The sequence below is a fragment of the Pezoporus wallicus genome, unplaced genomic scaffold (genome assembly GCF_028554395.1).
Source record: "Pezoporus wallicus isolate ANWC-B61680 ecotype Strahan unplaced genomic scaffold, APGP_CSIRO_Pwel_v1 contig_5485, whole genome shotgun sequence".
NCBI lineage: Eukaryota > Metazoa > Chordata > Aves > Psittaciformes > Psittacidae > Pezoporus > Pezoporus wallicus.
In genome coordinates, this window is record NW_026641550.1 from 5,070,720 (window position 1) to 5,089,342 (window position 18,623).

At 39.1% G+C, this 18,623-nt stretch overlaps 1 protein-coding gene across 5 annotated transcripts in view; it reads left to right on the forward strand.

The window, feature by feature from the left end:
• The window catches only part of KIF13A (kinesin family member 13A), a 108,037-nt gene that overhangs the window by 84,612 nt on the left and 4,802 nt on the right, over positions 1-18,623 (forward strand). For 2 of the 5 annotated variants that reach the window (XM_057424340.1, XM_057424341.1), the window contains 18 exons: positions 98-262; positions 491-664; positions 1,204-1,355; positions 1,476-1,608; positions 1,723-1,869; positions 2,810-2,848; positions 4,144-4,243; positions 4,337-4,463; positions 5,491-5,546; positions 6,797-6,921; positions 7,971-8,147; positions 9,413-9,505; positions 10,343-10,495; positions 10,896-10,973; positions 11,500-11,547; positions 11,986-12,097; positions 13,036-13,187; positions 13,710-13,814. In XM_057424340.1, the coding sequence (XP_057280323.1) occupies positions 98-262; positions 491-664; positions 1,204-1,355; positions 1,476-1,608; positions 1,723-1,869; positions 2,810-2,848; positions 4,144-4,243; positions 4,337-4,463; positions 5,491-5,546; positions 6,797-6,921; positions 7,971-8,147; positions 9,413-9,505; positions 10,343-10,495; positions 10,896-10,973; positions 11,500-11,547; positions 11,986-12,097; positions 13,036-13,187; positions 13,710-13,814 (2,136 nt within the window). The remainder of the gene's footprint in view (positions 1-97; positions 263-490; positions 665-1,203; positions 1,356-1,475; positions 1,609-1,722; positions 1,870-2,809; positions 2,849-4,143; positions 4,244-4,336; positions 4,464-5,490; positions 5,547-6,796; positions 6,922-7,970; positions 8,148-9,412; positions 9,506-10,342; positions 10,496-10,895; positions 10,974-11,499; positions 11,548-11,985; positions 12,098-13,035; positions 13,188-13,709; positions 13,815-18,623) is intronic. The other 3 variants (XM_057424343.1, XM_057424342.1, XM_057424344.1) reach the window with 3 other exon arrangements.

The window sequence follows — 18,623 nt, forward strand, 5'->3', positions numbered from 1 at the left end:
AGTTCTGTTTCTGCACACCTCCTACAGTTAGATATCTACCATGTTAACGTCTTATAAGTCCCTTATGCACAGGTTCTCAGTATTTGTCTTGCCTTAGGTTGCAGGACGGTTGCATGTTGAAGTAATGCGAGTCACTGGGTCTGTCCCAGAACGGGTAGTAGAAGGAGATGACTCATCGGAGAACTCCAGTGAGAGTGGGAGTCTAGAAGTCATGGATAACAATGGAGAAATTATTCACAGAGCAAAAAAGCTCTCCTGCAGGGTAAGTGAGAACGCATGATGAACTTAACAGTTTCAGGCCTTTGGAACTATGTAGTCAGTCCAATGTAAAGTACTAAGCAATGTAAGCTGTCACTTGCTTAAAATTCTCTAAAGAGAAAAGAGACTTCTTGGCTGTTGATACTTTTGGATTACATATTTAGTTCGTGAGCAATTTGCCGTTGAAGAAGAAACAGTCATATACATGACAGCATCTGTTTTGTCTCCTCAGGTAAAAATAAAAGAGGCAACTGGACTGCCACCTAATCTCTCCAACTTTGTTTTTTGTCAATATACATTTTGGGATCAATGTGAGTCAACAGTAGCGGCACCAGTGGTAGGTCCAGATGTGCCTTCACCTCAGAGCAAAGATGCTCATTTTACAGTGACCTTCTCTCACTGCAAGGTAACTATTATTATGAAGTAGTGTTACCAAGAGGATGATATATTTGAGACAAGCTATTTAGAATCTGGGCCTTGCTTTGCTGTGGGAAGAAGGAGGGAATCAAATCGTGTGACTAATGACATTTGACTATACTTTGGAATGCCATCATATTTTGCTTCATCACTTCTTCAAAATCTAGCAAAATGAAAAAATCTTTTAAATAGTGGTCTTTTAAATTCAGATGTCATCTCTAATGTGTGGCAGAAATTATAGTTTTTATAATGACATCTTATTATATACTTGTTCGGTAAGCTCAGTAACTTAAAGATCATTAGAGCTGTGTTGTTTTATGGAAATTTTCAAAGGATAAAACAGAATATGCAGAAGCATAAATTGCTGAGGTGTATTTCACAGTTTACTTGACTAAAGTCAAGCTTTATGATCCAAACTGTATGGTCTTACCATGGAGGAGTTAGTTGTTTGGTGTGTCCTTGCAAGGTAGGTGAGAAGATAAAATTATTTCATTTGATTGGATGTGATTTGTTTTTTCTTATTGTCAGGACTATGTGGTGAATGTCACAGAGGAGTTCTTGGAGTTCATTTCAGAAGGAGCTCTTGCTATTGAGGTGTGGGGTCACAGATGTACTGGCAATGGCAGCTCTGTTTGGGAAGTTGATTCTCTTCATGCTAAAACTAGGACATTGAGAGACAGGTACAAAAAAAGTTACCCAAGAATGCTTCCATCAGCTTTCTAAAGGCTTTCTAATACTTGTGGTGCCCACAGTATAATTTGGTGAGGCAACCATTAGTTTTTGTGGGGTTATTGTTTTAGGTGGAATGAAGTAACTCGAAGAATAGAAATGTGGATTTCCATACAAGAATTGAATGAGATGGGAGAATATACTGCAGTTGAGCTCCATCAGGCAAAAGATGTTAACACAGGCGGGATTTTCCAGCTTAGGCAGGTACGTGTATTTCCCCTGTCTTCTTATTCATGCTTAAAATTGATTCTTCATTTTATTCTTAGTGTATCTCTGCTTCTCTATCTCTTTCTTTCTGTCTCTCAATTACCTGTTCAGGGTCATTCTCGCAGAGTTCAGGTGACCGTGAAACCTGTACAACATTCGGGAACACTGCCTCTCATGGTAGAAGCAATTCTTTCAGTCTCTATAGGTGGTGTGACTGCCAGGTCAACCAAACTGCAAAGGGGCTTGGACAGCTACCAGGTAAGACATTTTTTCAATTCCAAAAGGGACTTCAGCACACTGGTACATGATATTTTGCAGTTTTATACATGTTTGAGGTTCATACTTAAAATGTGAGCATAAGGCATTAAATCTCCTTCTTTTTCCAGCTTATAGCTGGGTGTATAACTGGTGAAGTACTGAGTGTGCTATCTGAATATATATAAGCAGGAGGAATATGTATTTTTTACCTTTACGAGTAGAAGTGATTAATTTTAGATTCCTAATGCCATTAGTTTCCCTCCCTTACAAGGATGGTGAAAAATGAGGAGGAGAAAAGCAGGGGAAAAAATGTAAATTAGTAGAAAAAAGGTCCTATAGTCAAATATTATTTACATTTTCAAGAAGACTGGGTTGTTATTTGATCAGAATCAAAAAGAGTCATCATTCAATGTGAAAGGGCCATTTCATATAGCAGAAAAAGTCCTTAAGGGAGTATAAATGACTTCAAGCTGATACTGGACAAATTCATATTGGAATTAAAGCATGATGTTAATAGTGATGACAAAGAACAAGTGGAATAGGCTACCATAGGAAGCAAGATGCCTTCTGTCATAAATGTTACATTCAGAACCACAAGTAATTATAACCTTAAAGACAGATGAAACTGTAAAACTTGAAGATGGGTGGTATGTTTGCTCAGTCCTGTTTCTGGCACTGTATTCTGGTGGGGAGAGATTACTTTTTTTTTTCTAATTAAATATATTCCCTAACACTCAAATCATGGCTGAGCTGCTATATCCTGTAATGAAAAAAAGTATCTGTTTCTACCTGTTAGTAAAACTGTGAGTGTTGTAATCTTAACATTTTCCAAGTTTGTGGCAGAAGTGTTTGTATTCGTGTTTTGGGTTATTTGTGTGAGTTTCTGTTGAGAGAAATGAATGTTGTTTTGTGTTTTACAACGTTTATTTTCTCCTACCAGAAGGAGGAGGATGATGGTGGTGATATGGATAGTTACCAGGTATTGCTGCTGTTGCTGTCAATCCTGTGGCATGGGGCACAGCTAATGCTAATAGCCAGCAACTTTCAAATGAACAAGCATACGGAGCAAGCAAAAGCGGCTTTGAAATACATATGTGCTGTGCATTTAAGAGGCTACCTGGGCTATAAACACTGTTACTTCATTTTACCTTGTGACTTTATACTCTTGCAGCGTGCTCTCTTCTCTAGTACTTAGAAGTCAGCTCTCCTAACTGGCTACATGAATTCCTATGTGAATAAAAGCTTAGAAACTGTAATTTAGAATGAAAACAGTTTCCAGTGGCTATCATAGGGAAAACAACAGCCACCTGCAGCTGCAGGCATCTTTCCCAACCAAATTATACAGCAAAGGCTTTTTGTTTGTTTTCTAAAGAAAACGTCGTAACCTTTTAAGTTGTGCAGTTTTCTGAAATGCTTGTGGGAGAGAAAGGGGAAGATGCCAGCAAGGAGGATACAGACACTTCAGTGAAGCAATTCTTTTTTTATCTAAACAAAACCAGACATTGAGCCTGTGGTTTTTCTGTGTGACAAGTAAATACTAGACAGTCACAGTTTATGCAATATAACAGAATACTCACCTAAGAGGTGACAAAGGGCAGAAGAGGAAATGCCTAAAAAAAACCCCACATTTCAGACTTATTTCTAGTGCAGCGTTATGCAAATAAAACCAGTTAGGTGAGAATGCTGACATCCCTTCAGATAATGTTTTAGGTTTTACATCAATCTCAAAAAACATCAAGGTACTAACTTCTTGCGGGCTGTTTATGCGCTTCCTGACATATCACAGAGAAGAATGAACCAGATTTTCTGTGATACCACAAAGCATGATTGCATGATGGGTTTTGTCTGCATGAGAAATCTTTTAATTGCACTGATGGCAGCTGCTAGCTATGGAATTTTGTGCAGGTTTGAGGGCGTACTGACCTGTCTAATCTTCAGGAGAACCTATGATCAGCTGATGATACTTGTTTTTTCCTATTCCATATACTATGAAAAAGGTTGATTGCCATTTCTGTGAGTAATTAGCCTGTGGTGTATAATTCTGTTCAGCAACTGAGGCAGTCACATTTTCCTTTCCTTCTGTTGGAATTGAGATTTGAAAGCAAATACGCTTCCATTCATGGGTGATGAGGTACTTAATCAGTGTGCATGTCATTCGGGGTGAAGACGGTTTTCTGCATCATGCAAGCTTTCAAATATAAATTCTGATGAAATTCACTGCCCTTTAATCTTAACAGTGTAGCCTAGTAACTTTCTTTTTTCCTTCCATTTTAGGAAGAAGATTTAAACTGTGTTCGAGAAAGGTGGTCTGATGCACTGATAAAACGGAGAGAATACTTAGATGAGCAGATTCAAAAGATCAGCAATAAACAAGGTTTGAAGCTTTAAAAGTTCCTGTCATAAGTCCTTTATTCCCTATACCACGAAACACGTATCTCATATTTAACAGTAATCTCTTTCTCTGTAGAAAAATCTGAGGATGATCTAGAACGGGAAGCCCGGCTGGTCGAACAGTGGGTAGGGCTGACAGAAGAGAGGAATGCGGTGTTTGTTCCAGCACCAGGCAGTGGAATCCCCGGTGCCCCTGCAAACTGGTATGTTCAGAGAAACCATGGGAGTGGTTAGTTTTCTGCACATGAGCAATACATGTGAGAAGGTAAAAATCTCAGCATGTTTTAGAGCTCCCCATGTTTTTCTCTAATACTACAAATTCTGCTCAGCTGGCAGAAGGCTGGAAGAAGGTCAGGTGCTGGTTCAAATGTAAAAAAGGTTTGCTTAGTTAACAGAGTACATAAAGTAGCTTTGAGATAGTTTGAGGTAAAATACTGTTATAATAGCACTTTAAAATTTTACAAAAAACCTGAGGACGTTATCCTGTAGTTTGACTCCTTTCAGAAAAGGAGGGGTTCAAAAATGGATGATAGAACCCGTGATAATTTCATTGATAAGGAGGGGGAGGGGAAGAAATTCTGATTTCAAAGGATGCGTTCTCTTCTGTTTCATTTGAATTTCTAATATTTGAATTTCTAATATTTCTCTTAATTTCGTTTAAATTTGTGTTTTAACTAAGATCATTGGAAATGACCTGCAAAAATGAGGAATGCAATACATTAGATTTGGGAAATTGTGGACAAGAAATACAGCTCTAACCAAGTGTATATTGATGATTCTGATAATGTCTAATATCTCTTCTTCATTGAATGAATGATGTAGTGATACTCTTTCCTTGCCATTTTTTCCTGTTATCCACTTGAACTGTGGTGATATATCTAAAAGTGTATTTATTGATTTAAAGTTGTTTGAAAGTCTGTTAACATTTATGAATGAGATGACTACAACCAGTTAGCTTTATAAGAAGCAGAACAGGATGTTTAAAACTGTCATACAGCAACTGAAATGTGCTGTGCAGTTTGAATCAAGTTTTGGCAAAGCACTATGTTCAGCTTCAAGTGTAGATAAACAAAATATTGTCTGCAACATAGGCATTCAGATTAGTTATCAAAATGTTGACAGCTGTAGTCATTGATTACAGTTAATGAGTCTTGCATGGAGATCTGTTTGCCCAAATTAGCTTAGGCATGAATTTGCCTTCCTTCTTCCCAGCAGTTTGTTTTGTTTCAGGATTCCACCTGCAGGAATGGAAACACATATACCTGTCCTCTTCCTTGATTTGAACGGTATGTTGTAACAGCAGATTAAGAAAGTGGGGGGGTAGGGAATTAATAAATGGAAGAATGAATCTGAAATGTATGAAACCAAACAAGTCCTGGCAATGGCACTGTCTAATATGGCTTGTAAAATGCTTTTTAATTCTGATTCTGTATATTGGATTAATCATGTACAACTATTTTAAGCTAAAGTTAAAAAATGAGGAACATGTGAGTAAAGTATAGCCTATACAGCAGAAAATTGTGTAAGAGAGCAAGTTTAGTTTAAATCAAGCAGCAGATAAGAAAATCCTGTGAACATTTTGATGCGCAAATCCAAGTGTCATTAAAGCACTGATGGAGAATCTCCCAATGCTTTCAGACCTCCTTCTACTGAGGTGTCTGTAGAGTCTTAAACAACTGTTTTAATAAAGAGTGTGTTAGCATTTTATTAGAGAATCTAAATGCTCTCCCTTTGAAGGTATTTAGTTTTACATGTGAGAAAACTATTGATATGTGTTCTTAAGATACAGATACACACTGTAAGCAGCAAGAGACGAGTTTGCATGACATCTAAGGACTATTTAGGAAGCAAGGCTGTAAATATAAACCTGAGGCATAAATCAAAGGAGGATCCACAAGCCTTGTCACATCCAGCATTGCAGTGAGGGCTACCAGATGTGTTTATGTAGGCAACACATGAATACCTGCTTTAGAAGCTGCTTTTGGAAAATTATGTACACTCTTTCCTTCATCTGTGCTTACAAGGAATATTTTTATTTGGTTTTTTTTTTCATTATCAACAGAGATTAACAGACAGAAGATCAAATAGGATATTTAATTAGATTGATGGATCATTCCACAACTTGTTTGGTTGGTTGGTTTTGTTTAGCTTTTAGACTCATGTAGCCAGAACTGCTATTCTCGTTTTAAAGTTTTCCTGAGACATCAGAAGTGATTTAACTAAGAGATGAGCTGGTTAGGCTGACAGGTGGATAAATCGAAGTTTTCTGGCTGGGCACATTAACATTATGAATACCTAGAAATAGTTTTGAATTCAGTTTAGGTTACTTGAGAATGTGTCCTGCTGGGTCTTAGCCTGGTTTTACTTCCCTTCTTTTGTATGCTGAAATAGTATTCAAAGTACTGCATAATAAGAAGATTAATCAGGATTAGATGTATTATGAAATATGGGTAGCACTTTATTACAGCTTTGCCTCTTATATATTAATATCCTTTGGTATAAAACTATGTCATTCTTTGCACATTTGTTTCATTAGCTGATGACCTCAGTGCCAATGAACAACTTATAGGTCCCCATGCATCAGGAGTTAACTCAATACTACCAAAGGAGCATGGGAGTCCATTCTTTTATCTGCCGATCATAAAACACAGTGATGATGAGGTAAATTGTTAGCAAGCCTCCTTCTTGACAACTGAAGCTTATGTTAACAACTTCTATGTTTTATTTTCTACTTGTATGTATTTAGTCATTATTATTGTCTTCTTGTCTTAGATGTACCTAATATACACAGTCTGTATCTAGTGCTGCCTTCATTTTCTAGCCTATTTATTTAGAATTGAAGAGTGTATGACTTGTTAGCTCTTCTGCCTTAATTTGGAGGTAACAAGTCTTAGTTGCCCTTGGCAAAAGAATAATTCAGCTGCCTAACTCAAAATCCCTTTTTCTTCTTTCCTCACCCCTTCATCATTCCTCTTGAAGGCTCTTGATTCTTCAGAGAAAGCCACTTCATTTATTGTGCACACTAGGCAAAGCTTAGTATTAAAATAAAGCCTTTTCCTTTGTAATACACAATTACTTTTTTTTAAATGTAAAGTTTGGGAACTGGTGGAAATGAATCGAGCTTAAACCCATTTTGGAGTTTCTTTACTCATTTCTTTCACATCGGATGCCAACTTAGGCCATTGCTTAAGAGACCCTTTCCAGAATAAATGGGATGCTGAACCTGGGGAGGAGGGAGAGGGGGGGGAAAATGGTGTTCTGCAGGATGGGAGCATGTTTGTTCTGTGTGGGCTTCTATAACCTAATCCAGCACAGAAGGAAGATGTAATGCTGAATTTTATTAAATTTTAGTACAGTTGCAGTAAGATTTGTGTTTCTTCTTCCAGTCTTGCTTCTGCTTTCCTCTCTGTCTCCAGCTGTGTGAAGACTTCCTTTTGTGGCAGGGTTTGCACAGTGCAGAGATCGGGTTCATGGTGGTTTTCCACAATATCTTAGTACCTTTATTATGCTGTTTCTGATAAATTCCTTACTATGAAAAGGAGGTTTGACTCCACTTTGTTCAATGATGCTTATCTTTATCAATGATGCTTCTATCTCTCATGAAATAATTGTTCTGCTTCATATTAAATCATTGCAAATTAAATCTGTTGTTAACAGTAGTCAAATCTTTGATTTCCCTTTCTTTTCTTTCACTTTGTTTTTCTGCGTAGGTTTCAGCCACTGCTGCCTGGGACTCTTCTGTCCATGATTCAGTGCATCTGAATAGGGTGACGCCTCAGAATGAGAGAATTTACTTAATAGTGAAGACTACTGTGCAGCTCAGCCATCCTGCTGCAATGGAGCTGGTGTTACGCAAAAGGATTGCAGCCAATATTTATAACAAGCAGGTAGTAAGTTTATACATAGTTTTAATTATTATTTTTGTTTCATATCCTTAATTTTCTTAGCTACTTGCTTAATATTGTGTAAGTTTGGTCCCACCTATTCTTACAAAAGATAGATTTTCATAGGCTGCAGTGAAGCTGTGCACTCCTTTGAACTGTCCTCTTATCAAGCTGATGTGCTTCAGAGTGTAACAGGTGCTCCTTTTGTAACAAAGATTAAGTTTACCTTTTTGTCTCTACAGGTTGAAATGTTCTTTGATTCAGAGAAGTTTGCAATAGCTTATCTAATATAGGGTCACTGTAGCCACTCTATTCCTGAAAGCATCTCTGGGGCCCTTAGATGTGCCATGTAAACACAACAGATCTTTTTTCTTTCTGTGCTACTTCCTCTGTTAATTACAAACTAGGCTTGTTTCCCACCACTACCCAAATGTATAGACTCTCTACCCTCTTTAACATGGTGCTTTTGGATAGGGTATTTTCTTTGGCCATAAGAGTGGTTGCTGTTCCCCTTGCTTTGCTGCTGCTTTGTGGGCTTAGACAGTGAGGTGCTCACTGAAATTGTGTTCCTTTCTGTTTCCTAGATGATTGAGACCAAGACTGTATTTCGGAATTGCTCCAGATTTTACAGTGCAGTGTGGGGGTAGAGCACAAATCAGCTGTAGTACTACTAAGCGGTTGCTAAGCAGCTTTTTACATTTGGTATATTATCCTTGGCCAATTTCATTTCTCTAAAACATGTTATTAGATGGAAGTTTAAAGTTTACAGTTGGTAGTGTAAGGCTAACTAACCTGATAGCGAAGCTTATGATTACAACAATGAAAACTCTGGTTACTATTTCAGTTACGTGTGGCTATTGCAAAAGAAATTTTCTACCTGTTTAACAGGTGGCTGACAAAATGAGAAATGATGGCGGAACAGTTGGACTTGATGATCTTAAAGGTCATTTCCAACCTAGCTGATTCTCTGATTCTGTGATCTGTACAGTAGAGACTTCTTACAACTCCAGTTTTGGTGTTAAAAGTTACTACACCAGGATAGAGCAACAATGCAAAATAGGAGGAAACTGTTACTGATTGAACTTACCATCATTGTGTACTGGGCACAGGGCTGTAAAGAGTACTTAAAGGATCATTAATGCTAAAAAGGAACTTAATAAATTACAGTCTTTTTGTAGCAAAATAAGTCTTTGCATTGTGACCTTTTATTTCTTAGGATGTCATAAATAATCATTATCAATAATAATTGAAAATTACTTTGTTTTTAGAGTTTTACCCAGAGCCTGAAAAGGAGGATATCCTTGAAAAACATATATTATGCCTGTGGAGTGACATATGAAATAGTATCCAATATACCAAAGGTAAATTATACCATATTTCTCTGGCAAATTCACTGAAAGGAACAGAATGACCTACTGCAGTGGGTGATACTGATTGGAAAGTAAATGTCCTGCTTTGCTAATATGAGGCAGCTTGCCAAAGTGTATATACTGGAGTGCAGTGTTGAGATCATGTTTATCTTTAAACAGTTGAAAACTCCACAGTTTTATTTTCTTTTCTACTGTGTTTAACTGTGTTCTTGTAGTAAAGCTGGTTTTGAAATCACATTAGTGTCTACAGGGAAAATATAGAGGGTATTCAGAGGAATGTCCAGGTCAGTGGAAACAGAATAGCTGGGAAAATGAGTTTGCAGGAATATAAACTGCTTTATATAAGAAAATCTCAGAAATTTTAAATGTACTATACAATTTATTTTAAAGGCAAACAACCTGAACAAATGGAAACACAAATAGTCTTGTCACCATGTGATGGTTACTTCTGTGCAGTAGAACTCTAGGGAAACCACACAGCATATCTGCGATTTGGGAAGAAGTTGTGCTTACTTGCGTAGGAAGTTTCCATTAGTTAATCCTTAACATAGGTGATTTCAGGTTATATATGAATTATTCCTAGAAGTACATTGACTACAGCAAATATGCAGAACTTCTCCTAAACATGACCTCTTCTTACTTCAGCATCATTTATATGTGTATTGAAAAGACTTGGATCATTGATCATAACTAGGATTACTGATTAAGTTAACAATTATAGATTTAAATTAATTTCCAGATTGAGGTGGTCTAAAGATGTGAATCAATACCTTAAAAACAATAGGCTTTAATTATTAAAAAAACTCAGTACTGTAACTTGTAATTTAGGCTACAGAAGAAATTGAGGATCGTGAGACTTTGGCACTGATGGCAGCAAGGAGTGAGAATGAGGGCACATCTGATGGGGAAACGTACATCGAAAAATACACACGTGGTGTGCTGCAAGTGGAGAACATTCTGAGCCTCGAACGACTAAGACAGGCAAGGAAAAGGCACTTCATGCACCTTTTGAACAGGATTATGAGAATTCAAGTAGAGATGGTTGGTCTGTTAGAAATATGAAGTGTTTCTTGGGTTTTAGTTTGGGTTTTTTAGTGAATATTGGGTGGATAAATGTAAGACTGTTACTTCTGTGAAATGTCAAATTCCAGTAGTGGTGGGTCTAATACTTGGCAGGGATGTAGTTCTCAGAACCTGAACAGGCAAAGGCCAAACAGTGAATTTCTGGTAGATTGTGGTGGTTGTGTGTGCAAATTAAGATTTGTAGATGCAAGCCCTGTTTGCTGTTGACAGCCACACTGGAAAAACTTTCTATCCTACTTGATCATTTCTTATGAGGGAGCTGTGGCATTCATTTTAGTATGTTCTCTTCTTTACACAGGCAGTCACAGTCAAAGAGGCACTCTCCACCAAAGCGAGAAACATCCGTAGAAGCATCAGCACTCCAAATGTCCACAATGTAAGAACCCTTTATCCTCTGGTAAATTAGTACTAATGGGGCAGGGGGTGCTGTTTGTGTGCTGATGTGATGCTTGCACAGTGTGATAAGGTAACGGTTATTCTGACTTGGGACTAACCAACCTGTAGGAAAGTTGTCATGAATGGAAATTTGGAGTTGCTCGAAGCCCCTCCCCACAGTGATGCATCCTAGGAGATAACAAAGTTGACAGGGAAGTGGGAGGGTTGGTTGGAACTCTTCTTTTAGGAGGATATTTGGTTTGGAAGTAGTTTAGGATGACAGCTGCCCTGATGGCCCTCACTTTTACTTCCAAGTCCCTTTAACTTTTATCATAGGGTAAGGGATAGTTTCCATTTTGTGTGCATTTCCTGTGTTCTCCTATCACCCACTCATACAGCACAAACATAGCTGTGCTTACAAATAATCTTATCTGAAAAGAGATAACAGAGAAGTTGTTTCCGCAAGGCATTATATTTTATAAAGAAAAGGTACGCATTTTGTCATTCTGCCTGTTGGTGTTCTGTAGGTATCCTGTAGCCGACTAGATCTTTCTGCCTGTGATGAAGATGAAAAGGTATGTGCATGTGACAACAAAAGGCGTGCATTCTCAGATTATTTTTTGTCCTCTTTGAAATGTATTTGAAAATTGAAAAAATAGGAAAACAGTGTTTTTAATGGTGTGTTTACATGTCTTCAAAATGCTGCACTAGTTACGTGTTGTTTTGAGTTAATCCTCCTTGTCCTTCTTTGCTCTTCATCTTAGAATTGTATAAACTCATATGTAAAGGGGAAGGTTTAGTAAAACTTACTTTTCACTGAAAATCTAATTAGCTTCCAAACAGTGCATTTGTGTGAGACAGGGAAATTGTGTTAAGTCAATAACTTGACATTTCTTGGGGGGTGATGGGGGCGAGTGTTAGTTTTTTGGTTTTAACCTGCCTTTGAGTTTACCTGGTAATTTTTCCATGTTTGCCTCTACCAGCATGCATATTTATGTTTTTTTGTTTCTCAGGGTTGGTCTGAAAGTCACCTAGATATATCTGACTGTTGTTCCAGTTATCAAGATGTATCATGCTATGGTACTTTACCCAGGGAGTCGCCTCGCAAGAGTAAAGATGGCAGCGGTGAGACTTCAAAGCATATATATAATGACAGTGTTTGTGGGGGTTTTAACTGCTGCATTAAACTGAAAATTAAATTCCCAGTGATCTTTTCCTACTAAATGCATTATCCAGCTTCTTACTTTAGTATCTAAACATAATCAGGAAGTAGGGTGAAAGGGAGAACTCTATAAAGACATCCAGGAAAGGATGGGAAGTTGGGGGTATCCAAAAATACAAGAGGAGATCAGAAGAATGAGCTAAATGTGAATGAAAACAGTAGAAGGAGATTAGGGGGGGAGGGGCTCTGTGTGTGAAGGGGGAAGAAAAAGGAGCTGCTGTTGTTTTGTGAATTTGAAAATTAAGATGCTCTTGTCAAAGTGTGGAGGATCCTTTTGCAGGTTCTTCATGTGATTTGGATATTTGCTCTGCTGTGTCAGTGTGTCACAGGTGCCTTGTCTTCTTCAGGTCAATTGATCAGGCAATACAGATAGAGATACTGCTGCAATAAAGTGGGGCTGTGAGTTTATTCATTGCTTCCTTGCCTGTAATTTCCTTTTGATCATCCTGGTCATGCAGAATTGCTGTCTTGGTTCCAGGGCAGAACTGCAGTGGGCCGGGGTCAGGAAGCAAAGAGCTGTCAGTTCCAGTTTCAAAGACATTTCCTACTGTTTTTATGACCAAGATGAAAATGAGAAGTAGTGGAGCCTCAGAAAGGAGGGTGCAGACACTGCTGCTCTTTGCTCTCCTTCTGTTTCCAGATTTCTCAGCAGGTCGTAATCTCCCCTCACTTGAGCTCTGGGTTCTCTCATGCTTGGGCCAGTGATTGGATACTAAAATACTGACATTTTTCTGTAGCAGCAACTTGCAAAAGCATGGCTTAACCTTCAGTTGTTTTGAACTATGCTCCTGCATTTAAGATATGAAGAACTGAAATACAATATTATTGCTTTTTTACCTAGGTGTTGTAGCGGAGAATTCCCATGCTTTAATGGCCAGCCCTTTTAAAGCATTTTCTCCTCAGCCACCAAAATTTTTCAAGCCCTTAATGCCAGTGAAAGAGGAACATAAAAGGAAGACCCCCCTTGAAAGCCGACCTCTGCTTAGTCAAGAGGTAATCTTTGAAAACCACCTGCTTTTTTAAAGGAGATTGAGTGGTTTTGTGTGCTTGGCAAATCATTTGCAGCATGCATCTGTTATAATAGAATTTTGTCATTCTCTGGTAAAATTAATTACACTGTTCTTTGTATGTGTGGGGTTTTGGTGTTTGTTTTCTTTTACCTAAAACACTGGGGTGGTTTTTCAGGTCTCGGTAAGTATTCTCCTTTACAGGGTACTTGTATTTTAAATTAATAGTAACCTACATTTTTCCAGCAAGATGTTGTTGGTGTGTTTCTTCATAGATAAAACATAATCCTGTGAAAGTGTTCTAGGGTGGTTATAATTCTGACCTTTATTCCTCGACCTAAAACACTGTTGGGAGGGGTGCATGAGTTTCTCTACCTATTAACTTGAATTTTGCTGTATGTATGGCCAGCATGGGTGTTTCACTTTCATCATGTCTTAATGCCTCTCTAACTTGCATGCATTTAGTGTTGTGGTTTGTGTGATGTGTTGTGTGTCTTAACCTTTGCAGAGCATGCCTTCACCTCAGGTGCATTGCGCTGGCTGTGTTGTGCCTTCAGGAAGCAATGCCAGCAGCATGCCCGTAGAAAGCAATAGCATACATGAGGAAAAGATTGTAAGTTTTGAACCAGTTTCTGTTATGAGAGCTGGTGGTGGGCTTAATGCTACTGCAGCAGAAAAATTGCGTAATGTGGATGTAATCGCTTGTGATCGATTGAAACTAAGGGTTATAATGAACGGTTGCTTGCCTGGCTTGCAAATGCAATCTGTCATTGGAACTAACTTGACTGGGTGTTTGCATTTTGTGTTTGGTTGGTTGTTTTCTAACAGTTGTTTTCATTTAAAACTGGTAGATGATTTGTCTTGTGGGATGGGTGGGAGAGGGGCTGCTTTAGTTCTTACAGGGCACAAACAATCAAGTAAAGGGTGGTTTAGTGAACCATGTTACCACTCTAATATACTTTGTATGTTACCCAGATTTTGTGACTATACCCCAGAGTAAATGGAATGATCCCATTTGGTGTAAGTAACCATGCATTTAGGTGTGGGTACACTATAAAAAGCTTCTCATAAGATTGCCGCTCTAAATTAACCTGCAGCCTGTCTTCATCATAATTCAGGCAGTGAATTGAGGTGGAGGGGTTTTATTTTAATCTTCACCTGCCAAATCCTTTTCTCATTGCTGCTTCAACAAAAGGTTTCCATCATTTCTGCTGTATCACGGACTTTGTTTTGGGGCTCTGGAACATGGCTGTAAATACTTGCTTTAATCAGCGCTTTAGATCTGAACTCCAGAAACTTCTAATTATTTCCCATAAGTATTCTAGGCCTCTTTTACCATAAAGTGCTAGAGATGGATTCTTCATATTTTACAGTTATTTTTATTCCTCCCATATAGGCAAGCCATTAAAAAAATCTGTTTGCATTTCTAATGCTGTTTTGTAGGCTGTTGCACAAAAGTATCCTTTATATATTTGAAGCTTGGCTGCTGGTTCTGGGTAACAGCTGTTTTCTTCTCAATCACGTTAGTTTCCCATAAGGTAGTTGACATACTGACTCACACTGAGTCACTGCTACAAATAGCATTGAAGGTATTTGGAAGACAAAATCTTCTGGTGGGTTGAAAAACATCCCTTGGAAACTAAATTGTTAGGAAAATTTCCTTGGCAACTTTGGGGTGGTTTTAATCCCTTGAGTGAAAACAGGGTCCCACCCCATGCACGCCTGGAATTAACCCAGGCATTTGTCTGTACTGCTTTCCAGAGATAAGCAGATGCTTTCAGAACTGGAAAAGGGCAATGTCCTGTACCAGGCTTTTCCAATTAGAATGAAACTAATTCAGCGTAAGCCTACTGCAGCCAACAGGGCCCTGGAAAGAGCTGTTCTTTCAGTTCTCAGCTGCTTGCCTCTACCCTTGCATTGACTTCTCCCTTGTATCGACTGAACTTTTTGTTCTGTTGCATAGGAGGTCAGATCAAGGGAGCTGATCCATCCATCTGATGGCTATGCTACCATGGAGTTATATGTCATTTGGATCTACTCCCCTGTCTGGTCATAGGTCCCCTGTACCTGTGGGTACCAGGGAGGCAGGCAAGAACTAACAGCTGCTCTTGGAAAGAAGTCTGGCTGCTTTGCATAGGCCTGCCAGCTTTTGGTATTAGGTCCACCAGATGGTGGCTTCTGGGGTCTTTTATCACTTTAAGGAAGCCTTTGTAAAATGTAGGCTTCCAAGGCTACCCTGTGTTTTTGTGAACTGGTGCAAATCTATATCCTAACTAGGCAGGAGGATACATTTCACACATTTGGATGAATAGTGCTCTCAGAACGAATTCAGAGATTACACCAGGGCAGCGTCACAGCTCCACATGAAACTTCAGCCATCAGCTCCTCACTGTCTGATCCAAAGTGGAGTTTTCACATTATTAATCAATACTGTAAATTCTCATGACAGGGTACACAGCCTCATGCTCCTAGTTAATCACTTGCTGATTGGTGTCACTTCAGGTGTAATACTTGCATCTTTGAAGCCTGTAAAAACTGCAGTAGAAGTAAAGTAACTAAATGATACAGGAAGCTAATATTAACTATTAATGTTAGTGTTCTGCATCTAAGTAGGCATAAGAATGATATTTGGACTTTTTCTTGTGATTCTCTGAGATCTGTTCTTTTCATGAATATTCAAAACACATCTGTCAAAGGAAGGAAAAAAAATAAAAGGCAGTTAGCAAAACATTTTTATTCAGTTGGCCTGAAATAGAGCGTTCAGCCTAAAATTTCAGACAGTACTTCCACATGCATGTTATATTGCAGCTGTTTAAAAACAGCACCGTGACATGAGGACATGTTCCATATAATATATGAGTACAGTGGAATATGTCTAGTGGGAGGGGGGTTGGAACTAGGTGATCTTAAGGTCCTTTCTAACCCAAACCATTCTATGATTCTATGTTTAGTGGTGGGCTTGGCAGTGTTAGGTTAACAGTTGGACTGTATGATTTTAGAGGTCTTTTCTAACCTAAAGAATGCTGTGCTATGTTAAGGTCAGATTAAATGTTTTCATATTAAGCATGTTTGAATACTGCCTGTAATTAACACATCTGAGGGGGCTTTGGCTAATGTCAAATCTTCCTAGCAGGAGATGAAAGTTAAAGCACAAGTGGTGCAGCCACTAAATAAGTCTCACTGATTTTTAAATTGGTAGAATGGGAGCTAGCATCTTTGAGGTCACTTGGGAGGTATAATTTGGGGATTTGAAAACCCAGATACTTTAGTTTTTAACTATGCAGTATCTTTGTTACAAAGTAGGTGTAAGGCAGCTGCTCTGTGTTCTTGCTTGCTTTGCTTCTGTTATTGCTAAATCTTGATGTGAAGTCTTGTCTCCTTGTTCTTGGTGGCACATTCTTATTGTTGTCAGTTCTGAAGTCTGTTTTTGATTATACCCTTTCTGTTATGTCCCAGGAAATAGCTGCAGTTTCTTTACCATCTTTTCAAGGATTTTATCATTATTTCTACCAATAGCCTAAGTAGTACAAGGCAGCTTCCTTTTTTTCCCCATGTGTTAGGAATTCTAGGAACCCGAATTTGCTGTTTCTGGAATTTCAATCGGGAAGCTCAGGAGGAGCTTTGAAAGGAAATATTGCTTGTCCCTGGCAAGGTGATGGAGAAAATCCTCCTAAAAGGCATTTCCAAACCCATGAGGGACAAGGTGACTGGGAGTAGTCAGCATGGATTTACAAAGGGGAAAGCATGCTTGACCAACCTCAGTTGCCTTCTACAGTAAGGTGACTAGCTTGGTGGGTGAGGAGAGAGCAGAGCAACTTTACCTTGACTGCGGTAGTTTTTGACACTGTCTCCTGTAACGTCATCATGATGGGCTGACAAGTACAAGTTAGATGGGTGGACAGTGAAATGAATTAAAAACTGGCTGAATGACTGGGCCCAGAGGATTGTGATCAGGGGGGCAATGTCCTCTTGGAGATGGGTAACAAGCATTGTACTCCAGGGCTCAGTACTGAGGCCAGTACTGCTCAACACTTTCATTAGTGACCTGGATAGCTGGACAGAGTGCACCCTGTGCACGTTGCGGATGACACAAAACTGGGAGAAGTGGCTGATACACCAGAGGGTTGTGCTGCTATTCAGAGGGACATCAGCAAGTTGGAGAACTGGGCAGAGAGGAATCTTATGAAGTTCAAGGGGAAGTGCAAAGTCTTGTATCTGGAGGGAAGCAGGGAGGGGAATAATGCCAGGCACCAGTACCTGTTGGGAGCTTATAGGCTGGAGAGCAGCTTTGCCCAGATGTACCTTGGGGTCCTTCTGGACAACAAGCTGGCCGTGAGCCAGCAATGCACCCTTACAGCAAAGGCGGCCAACAGTATACTGGATGTCACCAACAGGTGATACTTGCTCTTTACTACCATTAGTGAGGCTGTATTTGGATTATTGTGTCTGGTTCTGGGCTCCCCAGTACAAGAAATATACTGTATAGTATAGAAATATACTGTATGTATAGAAAAATATATGAAGGGAGACCCTGTAAGGGCTCTTCCCTTCATGCTTATCTTGTTAGGTGGTCATTTAGCTCCATAAGATACATTCAGTAGGCTGAATTAGTCTAAGTCATGGGGGGGGGGGGGGAATTTATAACATGTGGCTTTAAAAATAGGGAATTACTGAAGTGAGTCCAGCAAAGGACCACAAAGATAATTAATGGCTCGGAACATCTGATGTGAGGATAGGCTGGGGGGGAGATGGGACTGCTCAGCCTTTAGGACACCAGGCTCAGGGCCGTCTTATCAGTGCATAAAAACACATGATAGGAGGAAATGAAGACAAGGCGGACTCTTCTCAGTAGTGCCCAGTGGCAGGACATGAGACAAGGGACACAAAGCACACAAGTTCCCATCTGAACTTTAAATACTTTAGCAAATTTCTTCTTTTTTTTTTTTGAAAATACTATTCTTTCTAGTAGGAATTTGCCATAAACTAACCAGTTTTAATATATATATGTGTGTGTGCGCGTATACACATGTTTATGTATGCATATATATGTATAAGTAAATACGTAATACTTATATGAGAGATGAAGTACTTAAAAACCCATCCATGTGGAGTCCTAGCTGCAGTGTTTTATATGGGGGGTGCAGCCCAACCATGTTGCTGGGTTTTTTCACAGCTGCATCTTGACAGGCTGAAGTCCTTGCCTTCAGATGGACCCTGTGAAAACCACTCCTGTGGGCTGGTCACAGTGCATTGCTGCTTGTTATCAAAGGGAAATTCAGGGAGGTACCTCTGAACCCTGCCAGGTTGATTAGTGTCACTTATTTCCCTCCAAACATGTACGCATAAGCACACAAATGCTTCCTTGAAGGTTTTCTGTAGTATTTGATCCTTTTGCCTTCATTTTCAGCCATGGTGAATGTCT